Here is a 17,840-nt window from a genome sequence, read left to right as displayed (position 1 = left end):
CGTCCTCTCTCTACTTCTTTTTCTTTCCCTGGCCCTTGCCCTTTCCTTTCTTCTTAACTTCTTTAGCCTCAACTTCAGTTTGGGCCTCTCTCGTCTCATACCGAATTGGTGGGCGTCTCTCCGGGCCTTTCGGGGTTCTCATTTCCAACTGAAGATCGCATTTCTCGTTGGCCCCCACTAATCCCTTTTTTCCGATTCGGAGGACAAACACATCGTGCTCGGGATCAGGCTCGGATGACTGGGGTGACACAGTGACCCTCGGTTTCTTATTCCCATCATAATTGAGGAGTCCGGAGACCTTGAGTACAACTGCTTTTCCACAGGGCGTGGGACTCCCTCTGCTTGAAGTTATCATTCCTTTGGGCTCCGTCCTTGATATTTTCAAGAGATCTTCATTCTCAGTTTTGGGTTTGGGACATTTTTTTGTCGCCTAAAAGTATAATTTCCTTGTCTGTTTATCAATGGGAATTTTATCTTGACTAGCTTGGACTCAGACGCTCATTAGAACACAATGAACAATTAAATACATAAAAAATTCGGTCATTAAATTGCTTTATGTGTAAAATAATCCATTTATATAATATAATACTATATATTATTTTTTTTATTAGTTTATCTTTTAAGCTTTTGTGAGTTAGAAAAAAAAATCAGGATCATCTGAGCGAAGAGGAAATTTCCCCCGAATTGAAAAAGAACAACAAATTTAACCACCTGCGAGGCTTCAACATTGATCCTAGCAGAATCTGGCTCACCACACGGCAAACACCAGGTCTTCTTCGGCGAGCAAATTCCACAATCTCCAACATCGTCCTCCGACTCCTCACAGGCACTCACATCACCAGGATTAATGATCCTACATTTGTAGGAGAGAGTCTTGTCGTCTCGTTCGTCACCTCTGAAGATGAATGATGTCGCTCTCTCTTCAGGGGGGGAGTCGAACTCGGTGACAATACACTGGCCAAAACCCGAGATCCTGACTAACACTGAGATAGTCCCCGAGGATTCTTCGTCGTAGAACAATTCCACAGGACCTTCGTATGACTTCGGCGGGGGGAAATCCCTGTGCCAGCACTGGAGAATCTCTTTTCGAAGTCCAGCGAACTCTGCTGACATGTCCAGCTCTCCTGTGCCCACCAAAATGTCCGGACGAAGTTCATTGGGCATCTTCTTCTCGACTTTCAAGGTTATCCTGAGTTCAGTGGATATAGTTGTTACTAGGGCCTCAGGAATGGCGAAGAGGATCGATCTCCCAGAGAAGAAGCTCTCGGAGTCCCCGGGGATGGCTGAGAGGGGCTCGAACATTGGATCCACTGGGGTTAACTGGATCGAGTCGTCCTGGAGGTTCAGGAAATTCAGAGTTACCGTTGTTGGAACGTAAAACATCTCGTTGAATCTCCCAAGTCTCTCACTGTCAATCCTGTGGATGAAGAACTCCAGGAGGAAGAGGTATTGCTCCCTTCGGGGAGGAACAATTGGCTCCGAGGGGCGAGTCTCGGTGAATGGTAGCGATTCCATTTTCATCATCTCCAGAGACTGATTTGGAAATAGACGCGAAAGGGTTAAGTCACTTGCAGATTTCGAGAATTCTTTATCGATCCTCCATCGGTTCTAGAGAGCAAACATAACCAATGTTTGCTGACATTTTTAGTTTCAAATGTTTTGGGTCAGCAGATTTTTGTGGACGACGTAGTCATTCTGCATCGCCTGACGTCTGAGGTCTTATGTTACAATGGTTTTCGTTGACTCTTCGTGAATAGTATTTCGGGGAATTACAGACGAGGATTTAGTGCGTTTTGGAAGATGTTTGCATTCTCAGAAATTCGATAGTCGCCCCTTGTAGAAGAATATGGATTTAACAACATTTTCTTGGTGAGCCAAAACATCTTCGAGACACCCTCAGCTCAAGATCTCCCAGCAAAAATCGATGGTGCCTCATCAATTAGTTTCGCTGCATGATTATGCTTTGAAAAATAATGTTTAGTTCTGTCTGATCTCTGTTCTGGCAGATTTTGTTCGACAATATTTCTCTCCCTGTGTCAGACTCAATCCGTTGAATATGATAATTCAATCAACAGTGAACCTCAACGGTCAATTGAAGAAAAAATCGAACCAAATTGAATGTAACCAAATGTTTCACAATTGCGTATCACGAGGAGACTCGATTATTAATAGACCAGCAACGAAAATTCTCTCAGTGGTTTAGCATTCACTAATTGACCCGACGCCATGGAATAATTCACCCTGTCCCCAGCTCCTCCCTCCACAGCTCTCAGTCATTACTTTCCACTGCCTCAAATAAACCAACAAATTTCGCTCAATTATCTTCATAATTACTCAATCATGGTTTCGAAAATTCGGCCTCTTGAGAAAACTAAATTATCAGTTTTTCTCTCGTCGAGCCAGCGAAGTAAATATCAGTCGTTAAATTCTAGTACTTCATTCGATAGCGGTTCTATAAGTGGAACACCAATGATCTTAATTTTTGGTCACTCCCTTGATTGGCACCTAATCACTGTGCACATAGGATTGGAAAATTTGATGGAATCGACTTCAAGGCCATCATCGAAGTCAGCACGTGGACCCAGACCACGCAAAAGCATTGAATTGACTGAAAACCCATTGGAGATCGCCTGAATTGGAATTCTGGAATTTTTACTGAATATTTCACTGGGTGTAATTAAAGATAAATTTTCCTATCATCGCAGTGGGCAGAATATTTTGCAATAATTTTATTGCAAGAAAATGTGGAGTAGAGAGATAGCTCGGGCATTTGGGTGGTGACTAGGTGTGTTATTATGTTAAACACACAGTGCGCGGTGCTCTAAGAATTTCTGGAGGGTTTTTTTCATGCTAATGGAAAACTGGGTGAGGTCTCAGTTGATTGGATAAAATTACTCATTATCTTCGGTAATAAATTGCGACAAAACCCGGAGAAATTGCGCAACGATGTTGCGTAATAATAATTCAGTGGAGATGAATAAGACAAAACGAGTTGAATAGTTTATATACACTAAGTGGGTACTTGTCTAGTAAATGAGTAAATGCGCTGCAAAATGTCAAAAGCCTTCACTTGCGCGGGGATAATTGCTCCCACAGAAGATAATCCCATAATTTTTAACAATTTAAAATGAAAAATTGAGTGATTATTCAATTTGAAAGAACAGTTTTATGTGAAATGTTAGTTAGACTCTAAAAAAAATGTATTCTCTCGCTGAAAACCTTCTACATTTCCTTATAGCTGTCCGATTATACGAGTTATTGAACCTTGTACAGAATATTGATTGATTAATTGGCTAACGGAGATGGAAAGAATGCCCTCTTCACTGGTTTAAAAAAATTCCGACGCAGAGAAAATCCAGCAAAAATTCAGTAGAAATTACCGCACCATTCAGTAAAATTTGGCGACTCCTTGAGGGAATTACTTGACTATTTGAGAAAAAATTCTCGAACGAATCAGTCGTAAAAAAAAGTATGAACGCCGTTACTGATTGCATCACCTTTCCTCTGCGTTCTATTCTTCGTTCCAAAAATACACGTGAAAAAGTCTGACGAAACTTGAAGATAAATAAATGACAAGAATCTGTCATATTCGTACGTCAATAGTGCACGTGTCCTGTGAATGAAAGAGTCGAGTGAATTTGTAAAAAAAAAATCTGGAGTACCCGAAATACTCTGAGTATAAAGGGAAGTAGCTGTGGAAATTACAGTTGATAACTTATAAAAGGAAAAGATAACGAGATGGATAAGTAGAGGGCAAATGAGAGGAAATGACATAGCACATGGCGCCAGTGGGACTCATCTCTTATCGATTGCCCTGTGCGTCAGGTATACATTTTCGCCGATGGGTGATTGCATTATTTGCATAGCGTCCTGGGTGATGCTAGGAGTTGATAAAGTTTTCGCACGCAATGGACTTCTCAGAAGCCATGAAGAGCAGCAATACCTCATTTTGGGTTCTTTGGAACCAAGGGGTGCTGCAGTGCCATTAATGAGGGGCTAAATAGAGGGAAAAATGTTTGAAGTCATTAGAAAATATTACTGCAAGAAATGAAGAGCCCAGGAGGAAGACCTGAATTGATACAGATAATCTAGATATTTTATCTTTTTAGAAATCAAGTGAATATTAATAGTAATAAAAATAAAAAGGATTTGACCAGAATTTTGAGGACTAAACCTCTCGGGCTATTTTTGAAACGAAACATTCAACCATAACTGATAAAAATGACTGTCTGTTTTCTAATGGGCCAGCTCTTCTGGCATCCGGTTAGGGTGTATTTGTTTGGGGAGGGTTGGAGGGTGACCCATTATGTTGAGAGGAGAAAACAGGTTTCTAGGATCGAAAACATTCTTTCTTCCAACTTTTTCTTGATGGATGGGACAACAACTGAGGAGATTAAACCAAATCAGTGAATTCGTTACCCTGAACATCGAGAGAAAAAATAATGATACCAAGGTATTTATCGCCAGCTTCTAAATTTTTTTCTTCCCAAGAAACCTGTTTTCTCCCTCTGGGCACTGGTCGAACCTTCAGTGACCGAACTTTCAGGGCTTTCATGGAAATAGAGGGACAACCGCATATGAATTTTCAGTTTTGTGAATGCAAATTCTTTCAAAGAAGGAATTATTGCTTGACATTATTTATTTTGGATATTAGATGGTTACGAGAGTTCGGAAAAAATATTTTACAATTTTTATCTCAATCGTGATATAAAAAGAAATGGTTTCAAGTTTTTTCTAATGAGAACTCCGGGTGGGCGGTGCGGGTTTTTTTGCCTCTCTAAATTTTCTAAGAAGAATTCTAGTGCCCGGGAAAGTAGGCGTCCAGTGTTCCCTAGGAAAATATTCCAGACCTCGTAGTTTAGATTTTTCTGCATTCGACATAAAATTTCTGAAATTCCATGAAAAATTATCAGAAATCTCCAGAAATTTTATCTTAACAATGTTATTTTTTTACAACCGAATGATTGCGATTCTCTCCAATAATTGTTGAACGATTTTCCTAGAAAATTGATTTCCCGGCACAACCGCGTCTCTTTACATCAGAAAACTGAAAATTCAAGATTTGTCATGAGGTGAGTCACCACAATGAACCAAAATACTTTTTTTCTCGTGATATTTCCGGCATTATTGACCCGGTCCTGGGCCCGCCTCCGCATCCAGACATTTTTCAAATTCAAAAAATCTATTTTTAAAATTTTACGCTACATTGCGCCGTCTCTCGAACAGGGGAGTCACCGATTTTTCCAATGACAATCCATCTCTTGAAGTCAATAAAATATCGAGGAATCAACGAACGGGAGAATATCCCAAACCGCTGAAGGATACGAGTAAAGACACCCGACCGAGAAAGACGAGGAAATTGGATGACGAAAAGAATCGTCGGGTTGGCGGGTCGCGTAGGAGGCGCCCCTGGTGGTCTCCACGGTAAAGTCAACCCTGGCTCTCCCCTCTTTCACCGGAGCGGCTTTGTAAAAAAAAGCCATCGACTCGGGTTTATTCTAGCCACGAGCATCCGTGGAAACGCGTCGTCTCGGCACTCTCGGTTAACGTCGCCGTTTCTGACCGCTTGTTTCCTGCATTTACGTTAACATTGACGATATTTACCAACCATATGTTCAATATCGTCGATCAGTGCATCTGAAAAAATTTATTGATTACTTTATCAGTGATGACCTTACGGTTTTGTGTGAGAAATTATTAATTTTCGAGCGAAATCCCTGAGCTTGCCGCACCAATTTTCCGGTAAGTTTCGCATGAAATTGAGCATAAATAAATAAATAAATAATTTGGAGCTGGTGTCGGAGAGCTTTGTTTTTGCAAATCGATGGCTAATCAGTGATAACATTGTTGTCGAATTTTTGGGAATTTTTTGGAGGGAATTCCAAGCTGCATGCAAGTGAATTCACGTGTTTCGTCATGCAGTTGAAAGCTCCGCGCATCTGGGATGACCCGACCACGTGGTCGTCGACTAAAATTTGCTGATAAAATGACTTAATACCCTGAGTAATGATGTGTTAGATGATCTGTCATTGGGAATTTTTATGGCTATAAACCGGTTTCACCGACGGAATTTTTTTTAGGATCTTGACGATTCCAATTTGCATGATGTAATTGAACCGCGGAGTTGAGGGGGTGCGTCGAGCCAGCGTCACTCCGGTACTTGCGCCCCTTTGGCATCAACAGGAAGAATAACACCGACGGTCATTGTTGTTATCTGAAATGAAAATTTATATAAATAATTTTTGTGACGAGGGAAAATAGTGTAGAGACGGGAAATCGATTGCGGGAGCGAGGTCAATCAGTTTAGGTGCATTTTTTTGCGGGGGAATGGGGAATTGATCGATTTAAATGTGCAGTTGAATTATCTCGCACGAGGGTCTGCGAACCGGAGGTGATAACGTTGACCCCAGGGTTTTTTAATGAATCTCAGCCGATCGACGTTGGTGATTTAATTTGTTTGCTTGGGAGTGATAATTCGGAGGAAGTTCAGTTAATTTATTATAAAGGAATTGAAGATTTTTTTTAATTTAGTATTGAAAAACTGGAAAACACTGGGTTATACCCTGATTTATAATAATTTTTTTCGTTAATCAAAACGATTAGGCAATTATGAATAAATATAATTGCACAAAATTATTTAATTCTTCTGGAATTTTATAATTTTTCAACTTTTCTGGTTATTGTTTCCTTCTGCCAGTGGAATGGAGTTTGTTGGACGGATGAATTTTGCGCTATTGATAGAATTGAAAATAATAAAAATTGCGATATTGCAGTCAAGAGTGAGCGCGTGGCCGGAAGGCGGCGGGTATTTGACGAGGATGAAAGCAACGCATCGTGGCACAATAACGCAGACTAATTATACGCTTCTGTTACGTTACACTATAGATAGGGTGATGTCCGTGTATAACGGGACAGGTATTTGTTTTTTTCCCAGATGTGCATCATTGACTTCAATTAACGTGTCTTTTCATTCCCAAAATTATGATCAACCAAAATAAATATTATTGCACTGTTGATTACTCGGCATTTTCAGGTTGTGAAATTAATTTGCCAGAAACAGATTTGTTTCTTTTATTTGTAATATTTGTTGCTTGATAAATTATTTTAATTCTCCTGCGGATAAGGAGAGAGATTTAACGACTGTATCTTGTAAATTAATTTTATTTTTAGAAATTTGTTGTTGCATCTGGTTTCAATTAAAAGATAATCGATAAAGGCAAAAAAGGATTGATAATGAGAGATTGAAAAAGAGGAAGACGAGGGAAATTTGGGGGAAAAAGGTCAGATATTTATTTTTATGAACCATCTCGCCCTTCTTGTCTTAATAATTCTTATGAAAAGATCATCAGCCAATCACCTCAACTGGAAATTAAAAAAATTTGTTTTGAAGGATTCCTATCGAATAATTAAATTATACATTAGTGTAATGAGCTTTTCATATCAGTCGCCGACAAAAAAATAAAATCAATAATTATTTATGGGAGGACCATCATTAGTGACTAAAAAAATTTATGTCAATCAATTCGTGGTGTTATCGAATAGATTCTTTTAATAGATAGCTTTTTAATCATCAATGGAGAATCGATCATTGAAATCAAGTTATTCCATCAGAATTTCTTTGACCCAACGGACAATGTCTCTAAAATATTGAAGCTTTCCCCCTCTCCCTCGAATATTAATTCACATTCCAATCTTCCGAATCGCTCTACGTTCACACTCGTTTAAATTGGAGCACTTAATTCCTCAATGTCATTCACGTATTGGAGACTCGGAGGTCACTTGGAACCATTGAACTTGGGCTGATGGATCGGACCCTTTCCTCAACCCAAAGAAATCCCGTCGATCACCACAACGAAACTAGTTGAAGTAATCGGGGAAAATTAATAATTAATTAATAATTAATTAATTATCTCTCCACACGGATAGGAATTTCTAAAAAAAAATTCTGGTACCGGACAGTCAGAAAGATCCCACAGTCAACATGACGTCCAATTTTAAAAAATTATCATCAACCCATTTCGATAAAAAAGTAGTACTTTCGTTACGTATTTTAACGGCTCTATTGACGTAGGACGTTATCCTCATGCAATCCACTTCGTTTTGGAGCGATGAAAAGCATCGGTCAAGCACCGGCAATCTAGCACGATTGGCTAACTGCTAGGACGCAATATGAAAATTGCTCGTTCCTTCATTGGGTGCTTTTAATATTCGAAGTGGGCGACTTCATAGCAACTCTTATCAAGCAATTAATCCGAGTTAACACGTTGTAATGGTCTTCTGAAAAAATAAAACTAATAATAGTAAAATAAAAAAATTCTGATACGGTATGAGAAGCAGCAGGAAAAATGTCGAAATCTCGAAATATGGAATGGAAAATACTCTATTGGATTTTCTAAGAGCCCGCCGAATTGGATCATCCGCTGCGAGTTTGGAATTATCCGGTTTAAAATAGAATTAGGCATTTTTGCTTCGCTATATATGTATACGGGACCGTGTTCTTCAGAAGTTGAGGAATTACGTTTTTTACGATAGTAGTGAAGAGTCTCGACTGATATCTAGAGAAGCACAGCGTGATTTGTCGTCCTTGACATCGTTATCTGTCCCAGACCAGAAAATTGAATATCGTGAGCAGGTGCAAGAAATAATATTTAATTTGTTCAGCGGTTAAATGTTTAAAAATAGTAAAATTTTTCTGACGATGGGTTTATTCGAGAATTGCGGATTTTAATAAATTTATGGTGTGTTTAGGGAGGAGGGGAAAAATTTAGAGAATCTAAAAAATTTTTGGAGATCACTTTTCATTGAATTTGTCGTTTCTATGTCTTCTCATGCGTTGACTAAGCAACAGAATAATCAAACACGGATGAAATTACTTTTAAATGGCTTCGAGCATTTTCTGAGGAACAATGATTTCCGGGAAAGATGGGAAAATTATTCAAAGCTGAGGAAATTCGCGATGGAATATTTTTTTTAACTGGATATTCAAAGCTAGAATTAACTACCCTCTATCTCTATCGTCATTTATCATTGAAAAATAAATTCCGAAATTTTCCATCGGCTTTGATTGCTCTTTTATCGCCCCTGATTTCTGTGACCCTTGACCCCAAATTCCGAGTCGCGAACAATTATCTCAATATTTGAATAATTGCTTCCGTTCCTCAATTACCCGAGAAGTACATAAGTACATATATCTACAATGAGCATTTGATGTTCACTATAAGTTATATTGGAATTATAATTTGGACTTCCCCGATGAGTATTTGCAGACTAACGAGATAAATTTAGAAGCAGATCGGGTAAGCCTCGGTAACCAGAAAGAGTGAAATTGAAATTTCCTCGTTTTTACAAGTGTTTAATTATTAGAGACCGTCCAAGGACATTTCAAACACCTCGTGTGCTCTACAGAAAAGACATTTGTCATATGAGTGAATTTATAATTTGAGATACCTCTGATTCTGCCGGTACTGGGGTGCGATTCTCATCAGCATTGATTGAAGCAGAGTGAATGCCTCTTCTGGGATCACTCATTAGGACCTCCCTTCTTCATCACCAACCGCTTCTATTTTACACCTCATCCTGACCTGCGTCGACGTCACCGAGACACGGCACGCGACGTCCGGGCACCTCTGCCAATAGTCACGTTCCAAATACGCAGAGACCACTTTTATTTTCATGCTAAACCTGGCAGCGATGACGCGATTAGCTACTGACCGCATCAAATCTGAGGAATGAGTGAATATAAAGCCCAATTTTTTATTAGTCTCAATTCTTGATTAGAGTCCTCTATAATTCATAAGGAAAAATAAATTTCATGCATATTCAATACTAATTTACGTTGAATTTTCCTGCCTCACTGAAATTTTAATTGAATAATTGCCATTTCCATCGAATTTCCAATGCATTTTCCATCAAATCGTCAAATTCGAATAATTAAATTATCTTTATCGCAATTAATTCATACCTTCATCAACTTAAATAAACATAAATCATTTTCGGGTCAAGGTAATCAAAAGAAAATGGACGGAAATGGCACATAATACGAATTGGACTTAAATATAAAGCAATAAAGACGTTGGGGGCAATTAGTGTACATCGTGTGGGTCTTCGTTCAATCACTACGGCGTCATAGGGCTACAGTTCGACAATGCAGCTTTCTGCAGTCACTGTTCTCACTTATTTTTTGAGTTAAAATTTTTTTGTAACTTTCCCTTGGCTCCAACAGCCCTTTCAGCCACTCCAAGCAAATATTGCTCGTTGAGAAATGATTGATATCCCTGGAAAGATCTAAGGTACTGCCAATTAGTTCTGGTGCTGCCTAGTTATCTGAAGAAAAAAGGATTTCAATAAAAATCATTTTTTCCACCGGTGCACTGAGTAATAAATTTACTTTTGCGACACGTGTTATCAATAAACTCGGAATCGTGCTGCATTTTCCTCAATACAAAATCTATATTCGCAGCTGTGTAAATTGAGCCATCGATAGTAAATATGGAAGAGTGAAGTTGACCAACGAGGAAGGAAATGCTCCTTATCGAATAGTTTCAAGGTCTTCTCAGAGTCAAACTGTTTCCGGTCTTATTCTCATTCATGCAGAGAGAAATTGGAGTATTAACGGTCGGCAGACGTTTGCAAAGGCAGTTACAGACCGTTAGTCAGCCGACAGTGAGAACAATGACCGTTGACGACAGTTAGTTAGATATTATCATTCGTTAGGAGAGTCAATTCCCTGGGAAACCGAGAAAATTAATACTTCTAGATGAAGGGAATGTCTGTACTTCGTTCATAACTTGTAGACATTCTTCAAGTATTAAAAAATGTCTGATCTTTGAGTCAAGCTCTAGGTAAATCGTCAGGAAAGATTTTCGTAGAAAATCCGTTATCTCCCTTCGCTTTGAACGTATTAAACTAAAACTAATGCTGAGGCGAAATTGATTTCTCTTGTTTTATTGCTCCACTTATGATGCAATCGAGTCTTGAAGGCAAACAGATCTCCAACTATTTTCAACAGAAAAGCATATTAGTTTTTTCATGAAACGATATAGAACTAAAAACACTTATACTCTAGAAAATAATAGAAGATATCGATAAACGCAACACCAAGTGATTTTATCAATTAATTTCAATATTAGTTGTTGACACAGTGATTTTTGTGTTTGACATTCTGGAAATCTAAACATAATCATTTTCCTTCCGATAAAGTAACCCAGAAAAAAAATCGAGAGCGATAAAAAAAAGTAGAGAACCCAGCAATAAATTATTTATTATAAAACTTTGATTCTGATTTGTCTTTTGGATTTTTCTTGCAATAAATTACGTTAAAAAATAATTAGTGTGACGAAATCTATTTTCAATCGAAGCCAAACGATCTGCCAGTGTAAAGTCAATATGATTTCATGAACTTGTGCATCATGAGGACTAAACTGTGGCGTCACGATGATAAGTTAAACTATGATGACATGAAAAATCTTGGGTTTTGCAATCAGTTTGTTTTTCAGCATTTTTTTTCGTCAATATTTGATTACAATGTGAATGACGAGGCATTATAGATTACAGTTCTGCGGAATAACAATGTGCCGATTGTGGAAGTGCGAATTATTAACGTCAAGATACTTTCTGATTGGCTGTTAGTAAGAGGGATCGACGGTAGTGGTATCGCTACCGGTGAGACTCACTGCTGATGATGTTAGTAGACAAATAGTTAGTAGACAAAACTGATGAAAACAGAAGAACTCAGCGTCCCTTTGGGATTTATTAATTAGGGATTTATTCTTCGGTTGACGATAACAATAGTCGATGGTATTTCCACGTTGCTAATCGTTTCTTGTTTGTCTGTTTTTATTTATTATTTATTAATGATGATTTCCCCCTTTTTGTTTGTAGATCTTTGGAACAGAAATACAGTACAAACCTAGAGACAATGGTGAGTTCTACGATTATATCGTTATCTTTTTTAATTTTTAGTTTTAATAATTGTCAAAAATTCCGGAAGACATGAAAAAAATATACGGATTCTTTTTTTGTAAATAATAAATGTCTCTTTTTTCCTTCCGACTTTTCCTTGTCAAATTAATTTTCTTCTGTGCAGTCTTTTCCGTTGATAAATGAAAAAATGCTTTATTTTCAAAGAAATTTATGATAAATTGCGTTGGTAAATAATTGTGAAATGGTTATTCTATTTTCAGGATCACAACAACAAAGTGCCGACCGAGCTTGATGAGTTTCTGCCAACGGATGGCTCCAATTTCAAGGACGGGGTCCTGTCAGCAAAGTAAGTATTTCGGAATTCAAGTTCATTCGATTCCGCGAATATCTTCAGCACATGATTAACGCGAAAAATTGGAAAAGTTTTTTTTTTTTTTTAATTTTTAACGTACAGTCAATAGAAGGCCACTGACTCGGGTGGTCCACCCTCTGAATAAAATATTTCCTGGACGAAAGGAGAACAATTGTTCTCCTTTAAGTCCTCGAACTTCAAAGCAAATGATTTTATTCTTTTTAATTTTCAACTCGCAATTTCATTGGCCGAAACAAGATTCCTTTGACAAATGCTCTGCTGTGATCCCGGATTTTTTAATATATTATTTTCTCGCTCTATTGTCATGATATCTCACTGTCAAATATGAAGTGCTCGTAGGATCTGAGCCAAAAAGTCTTGAACAGATGATTCTGCAAATACATGATTTTTTTACAATTTGTGTATGAAACCTTCACATGCAATTGTTGACATTCACGTTGTGGATTCGTTTACTGAATACTCAGCTGAGAAAATTTATTTATAATAAATATGGCATTTCTCTCATCGACTCTAGTATCTTTACGTTAATCTCACCTCGGCTTATCCCAATTTCAAAGTTTGGAAATCGTTAGGGGCATATTATTGTTCTTGGTGTTGATGAGTTATTATCGTTGCGAGGAGTTATTTGGGTTTTAATATCAGACGATTCAGACAAAAGCTCTGTTTCAAGCACATCCCGAGGCGGCACTTTGTGTGTTTATTATTATACCACATGGTATCGCTCATATGAAAATTGAAATGTCTGTTGTGTTTTCTCACAAACATTTCAAGAATTTTTAGATTATTGCTTTTTGATTGATAAGATTTTATGATATTTCATCATAACCATGGGATAGGCGGTCCCAAATATCTATTTATATCCACTGCCTTAGATGTACTAAGCCTCATGATTAGGTTGATAAGGGACATTTCGAATAAAGCAAATATGTGTTATATTGCGTCGAAAATTCATGTATCGTATCGCGATTCGTTAATAGCCAGAGTGTCTGCTAATGGGTTTATTATTACTACTGATAACGTTAATAATGAAGGTTAATGTCACTACATTCCTGAGCAACAGGAGAAAGTCTTCCCAGTATCAATTACAATATTCTACTAATAGTCAAAAAATTGTTTCTTTTGTTCTATTAGAGAAAATATAAGAATAACAACAAATGAAGCAGCTGAATAACAATTGCTCAACCCAATGCAAGTGAATAAAAAATTGAATTGTAATAGGATATTCGAATACGTAACCATTTCCAAATTTAATGAATAATTTTCTAATCAATTTGATCCTAAATTCAATCCAATTTCCCATTTTATTTTTATTTTATGCGCATTATTTTGCAGTGAGTCTTACTGGGAAGACATTAGATGGTCAATGGCTCAAAGTAATGACCAAAATCACTTTAAGAATTTTCTGTCAAAATTTGTGAGACAATTGAAAAGTGATACTATCGTGAAGTAAATAGGAGTAGTTGAGACTTGAATTTTTAGTATTGCGGGAGGGTGGGAGGTATTTCGAGTCGGGCTGATGGCACAGATGTCCCGGAATTGGGCGAGGGCTCGGAAATTGAAGATAAAAAGTCAAGATACCATTAACGAGTTTTCAGTATTTAAAGAAACGCAATGATGCCTGCACAGTTAGTTGTTGAACGGATTTTGAGGTGTAAAAATCATGATGGAGGAGTCAAGACAGTGCGACCTGGTAGAGGAAGACGAGTAATTGAATTATTGTTTTTTAAAAATTCGATTGTGTTAAAGTGCAGTTGATCATCAACTGATGAAAAAGTTTTAGTTATTGGGGATTTGTGATATTTTAAAATTCATAGCGAGTGTTTTTTATGGCCAATTTTATGTGACAATTCTGAATGTTAAGAATTGTTCGTACGAAATTCGGGGAAAATCCGTAAAAACGCAGAAAAACGCGGTTGTTTAATTAAAATAATACTTTTCCTTGGTTATAAACTAAAGTTCTTGAAATACCATTCGGTTTTTTCATTATTTAAATTGTATAATTATTATTAGTCGATGTTATTCTCGTACGTTAGACACGTGGAACGATTTAGTGGCTGTTAACGAGGCATTGTAATTACTACGAAGGTTCGTCGACAGCTAACGATTTCAAAATAATTAAGGAATCGTTAACTATTACTGAATCATGGCAATAGTTACGACGCCTCGTTAACCACTAATAAATTCTTTCATTCATGCGCAGAGAAAAATATCTAGAAATTTGGATTGATCATCTCTTCAAACAGAATGAAAAATATCAGATATCTTATTACAAACGCATTCCATAAAAATGAGATTAAGTCATCAACTCGGTTTATTAAAAACTTCCCTCCAATTACAGTTTCAAATTGATGAATGAACATGAAACTGTACCCGACCCCCCGAATAACTGTGGGAAGAAATAATAAATTTTACATCGAGGAAGAAAATTCCCTTCAGAATGTTATTTACCACTCAATACTTTTTTTTTTAATTCACCAACAATTATAATTTATCCATACGACTATCCTCTTCCAACGACCCAGCAATCCCCAGTATTCAATTCACAGAATCCAATATCTATTACGATCACTCACATCAATTGATCTGTGCCGCTGGTGGCAATTAGTAAACCATGTCAATCATCCCAAGACCTATATTTCTAATCAATCCTTAATATTCAATCTCCAATTAACGAATAATTTTTTTCTCTGCAGATACAAAGTACAGGTCACCCCGAGAGATGCCGAAGTCGGGCTCACGGGGAAGCAATTCAACCCATTTACTGAACGCAGGCATCCCAACCCAACCACGTGAGTTCCCTCTCTTATCTATCTTTGAATATCTCTGTGAAAATTTTTACTAATTAAATTTTTGGGGAACTCGAGTAATGATTGGACAAATAATAGCCTCCATCACCCCCCGCACACATTAATCATTCAATTGATGTTAATTACAGGGACTGCGATACCCTCACCCATCTGCTCAAAGCATCGCTTGGTACTGGAATACTGGCAATGCCATGTGCGTTCAGAAGTGCTGGATTACTTGTCGGTGTACTCGCGACAATATTTGTTGCATGGGTTTGCACGCACTGTGCATACATTTTAGTAAAATGCGCCCACGTTTTGTATCACAAAACGAGGAAGACTGAAATGAGCTTTGCTGATATAGCAGAGGCATCTCTTCTCCATGGACCAGCATGCCTGAAGGGTTTTTCGAAGCCCTCGAGATACCTCATTCAAATAAGTTTATTCGCAACCTACTTCGGTACCTGCAGTGTATACGCAGTAATTGTAGCAGCGAATTTCCGGGAAATAATAAATCACTACATGTCTGAAGCTGCGGTCGTTGCCAATACAACAGCAGACGCCGTCAACTCAACCATATCACCACTAGCAACTAGTCCACCAGTTGATGCCATTGACGAGAGACTGACAATAGCGTGCCTTTTACTGCCACTGATCCTCCTTTCATGGATCCCAGATTTGAAGTATATGGCCCCCGTATCCATGATTGCCAATGTCTTCATGGCAACTGGTCTGGGCATCACTTTCTACTACCTCGTTATTGACTTGCCTTCAGTGAACTCATTGCCCCTCTCCAAGCCCCTCGTGGAGTTCCCCAAATTCTTCAGTCTCACGGTTTTCGCTATGGAGGCGATTGGAGTTGTTATGCCACTGGAGAATCAGATGAAAACACCCCAGAACTTTGTGGGCGTGTGTGGAGTACTTAGCAAAGGAATGTCTGGTGTTACTGTTATTTATATTCTTCTGGGATTCTTGGGATATCTCAGGTATCCAACGTCCACGAATGGAATCATCACTCAGGATTTGGATGTCACACTGATTCCAGCTCAGATCGTCAAGATCTCCGTGGCACTCGCAGTATTTTGCACGTTTGCACTTCAATTCTATGTTGTCCTGGACATCGCCTGGAGTGGCCTCAAGGACCGTTTCACGAAGAAACCTCTGTTGGCTAATTACATCCTTAGGACTGGGCTTGTAACTGGCTGTGTATTATTAGCAGTAGCTGTACCCACAATCGCTCCCCTCATTGGCCTCATCGGTGCCTTCTGCTTCTCAATCCTTGGAATCTTGATTCCCGTTGGCATCGAAATAATCACATACTGGGACATTGGTTTCGGTAAATACAATTGGATGATCATGAAGAACGTTGTGATTGTCTTCATCGGTATCATGGCCCTCATCTTTGGTTCTAAGGACGCCGTAGAAGGTATCATAGAAGCATACTCACCAGCGCAAAAATTGTGAAATGTGGAAATGTAATCTGTCATTTCACTCATTGACCACAATTACCCGAGTGGAGCGATAGGAGTGTCCAACAGTCTGCGTTGATTCAACGCGATTGCTGGATGTCGTTTATAACGGATTAGTTTAAAATTAAAATTTAGGATAATTGAAGACTCTGCGCTCATGGTATTAGTTGATTTTTAGATTTATCATTCAATTGCGTCATTGCCATCGTTTACGATGAGAATATATTTTTTATTGACTTGCTGTTGAGCGAATTTAGGAAAATTGATAAGCATTTTTTAATTATATAAATAGTACGAGAAATTGAATGTTAATTTGCTAACGCAACGGTAAAGGGCTACTTTCAATTGACATTGTAACGATTATCGTCATTTATGCTTGGGAGAATCCTCGAGGTGTTCTTCACCGCAATTATGACCGATGATTTAATAATTTATGAAATGAAATAAAGAAATGGAAATTATTGAACCAGCCTGACTAAAAAAATGTGCAATAACATTTTTAATAAACGGTAGAATTGTCAGAAAAAAATAATTTTTCATATTTTTTCCTCAATTTGTTTATCCGAGGCGATTTGTTAAGATTACACAATTTTCATGACTTTACTGATAAATTCAGCATTTAGGAGCAGCACGATAGATTGTCTTGCAACTGTTGGCGATGATAAACATTCAAGAGATGTAAATTACTGAGAATAAAAAGCAATAAGCTTGTAATTTTATATATGAGGCTTCAAATTTATTAACAAAAATTGAATTTTAGAGATGAAAGGGGACTGCCCACTCTCGAATTAATGAAAAAAATCAATCAATCCTTTCTGGTAATCGACACGAATCTCTGCGCCAATTGTGTACATAATTTTTCTACAATTTGAAATTCCTTGGACTTCTTATCACCGTGACCATAAATAAAACATCGTCAGTTCAATACAATGAAAGTATTAGATTATAAGTTCATGAAGGATCAGTTATATATTAGCAAATACTTCATGTCAATTGGATAGTTTTTCTTTCGATACTTTAAAGTTTTGGAATTACATGTTGAATATGTTTTATTTTATAATCGTATATCAACTTGACCAGTATTCGAAATTGAAGAAAATAAGGTGTATACTGTGCAGGAGCGAATACCTATGACCAATTTAATGGTAATTATTAGGACTTAAATGAAAGTTTATGGTACGCGTGAAACAAAAAATATTGTTGTCAGGGGATTTGTTAAGGATAATTTTTAATATTAAAATTATAGTACGAAGTAATTATTGGTGTTTTTCTTATCCCTCAAAAAAAATG

At 37.6% G+C, this 17,840-nt stretch overlaps 2 protein-coding genes across 3 annotated transcripts; one reads left to right on the top strand and one right to left on the bottom strand.

The window, feature by feature from the left end:
• Window positions 1–10: 10 nt before the first annotated feature.
• Window positions 11–5,349, bottom strand: LOC135166155 (uncharacterized). The gene is made up of 2 exons (XM_064128201.1): window positions 712–5,349; window positions 11–430 (listed from the first exon to the last, which is right to left on the bottom strand). The coding sequence occupies exons 1-2, from the start codon at window positions 1,522–1,524 to the stop codon at window positions 11–13; spliced, it is 1,233 nt and encodes a 410-aa protein (XP_063984271.1). The 5' UTR covers window positions 1,525–5,349.
• A 254-nt stretch (window positions 5,350–5,603) lies between these two features.
• On the top strand, window positions 5,604–17,806 carry LOC135166144 (proton-coupled amino acid transporter-like protein pathetic). Of its 2 annotated transcripts, none has more exons than XM_064128187.1 (5): window positions 5,604–5,742; window positions 11,881–11,920; window positions 12,183–12,268; window positions 14,989–15,084; window positions 15,231–17,806. In XM_064128187.1, the coding sequence occupies exons 2-5, from the start codon at window positions 11,918–11,920 to the stop codon at window positions 16,543–16,545; spliced, it is 1,500 nt and encodes a 499-aa protein (XP_063984257.1). In that variant the 5' UTR covers window positions 5,604–5,742; window positions 11,881–11,917; the 3' UTR covers window positions 16,546–17,806. The 2 variants fall into 2 exon arrangements, with proteins under 2 accessions (XP_063984257.1, XP_063984258.1); XM_064128188.1 differs by lacking the exon at window positions 5,604–5,742 and adding an exon at window positions 11,664–11,796.
• Window positions 17,807–17,840: the final 34 nt, after the last annotated feature.

This window comes from Diachasmimorpha longicaudata, chromosome 9 (assembly GCF_034640455.1).
Source record: "Diachasmimorpha longicaudata isolate KC_UGA_2023 chromosome 9, iyDiaLong2, whole genome shotgun sequence".
Taxonomy (NCBI): Eukaryota; Metazoa; Arthropoda; class Insecta; order Hymenoptera; family Braconidae; genus Diachasmimorpha; species Diachasmimorpha longicaudata.
The sequence above is the reverse complement of the archived record's forward strand: the minus strand, read 5'-3'. Positions and strand labels throughout refer to the sequence as shown.

What these genes read in the sequence shown, in the direction of transcription:
- LOC135166155 (XM_064128201.1), bottom strand. Translation starts at nt 1,524, where the DNA reads ATGATGAAAATGGAATCGCTACCATTCACCGAGACTCGCCCCTCGGAG. An exon ending in TCAATGTTGAAGCCTCGCAG is followed by an intron (nt 431 to 711) that starts GTGGTTAAATTT and finishes TTATACTTTTAG; the next exon opens with GCGACAAAAAAATGTCCCAA.
- LOC135166144 (XM_064128187.1), top strand. An exon ending in GACGGGGTCCTGTCAGCAAA is followed by an intron (nt 12,269 to 14,988) that starts GTAAGTATTTCG and finishes TTTTCTCTGCAG; the next exon opens with ATACAAAGTACAGGTCACCC. An exon ending in AGGCATCCCAACCCAACCAC is followed by an intron (nt 15,085 to 15,230) that starts GTGAGTTCCCTC and finishes TGTTAATTACAG; the next exon opens with GGACTGCGATACCCTCACCC.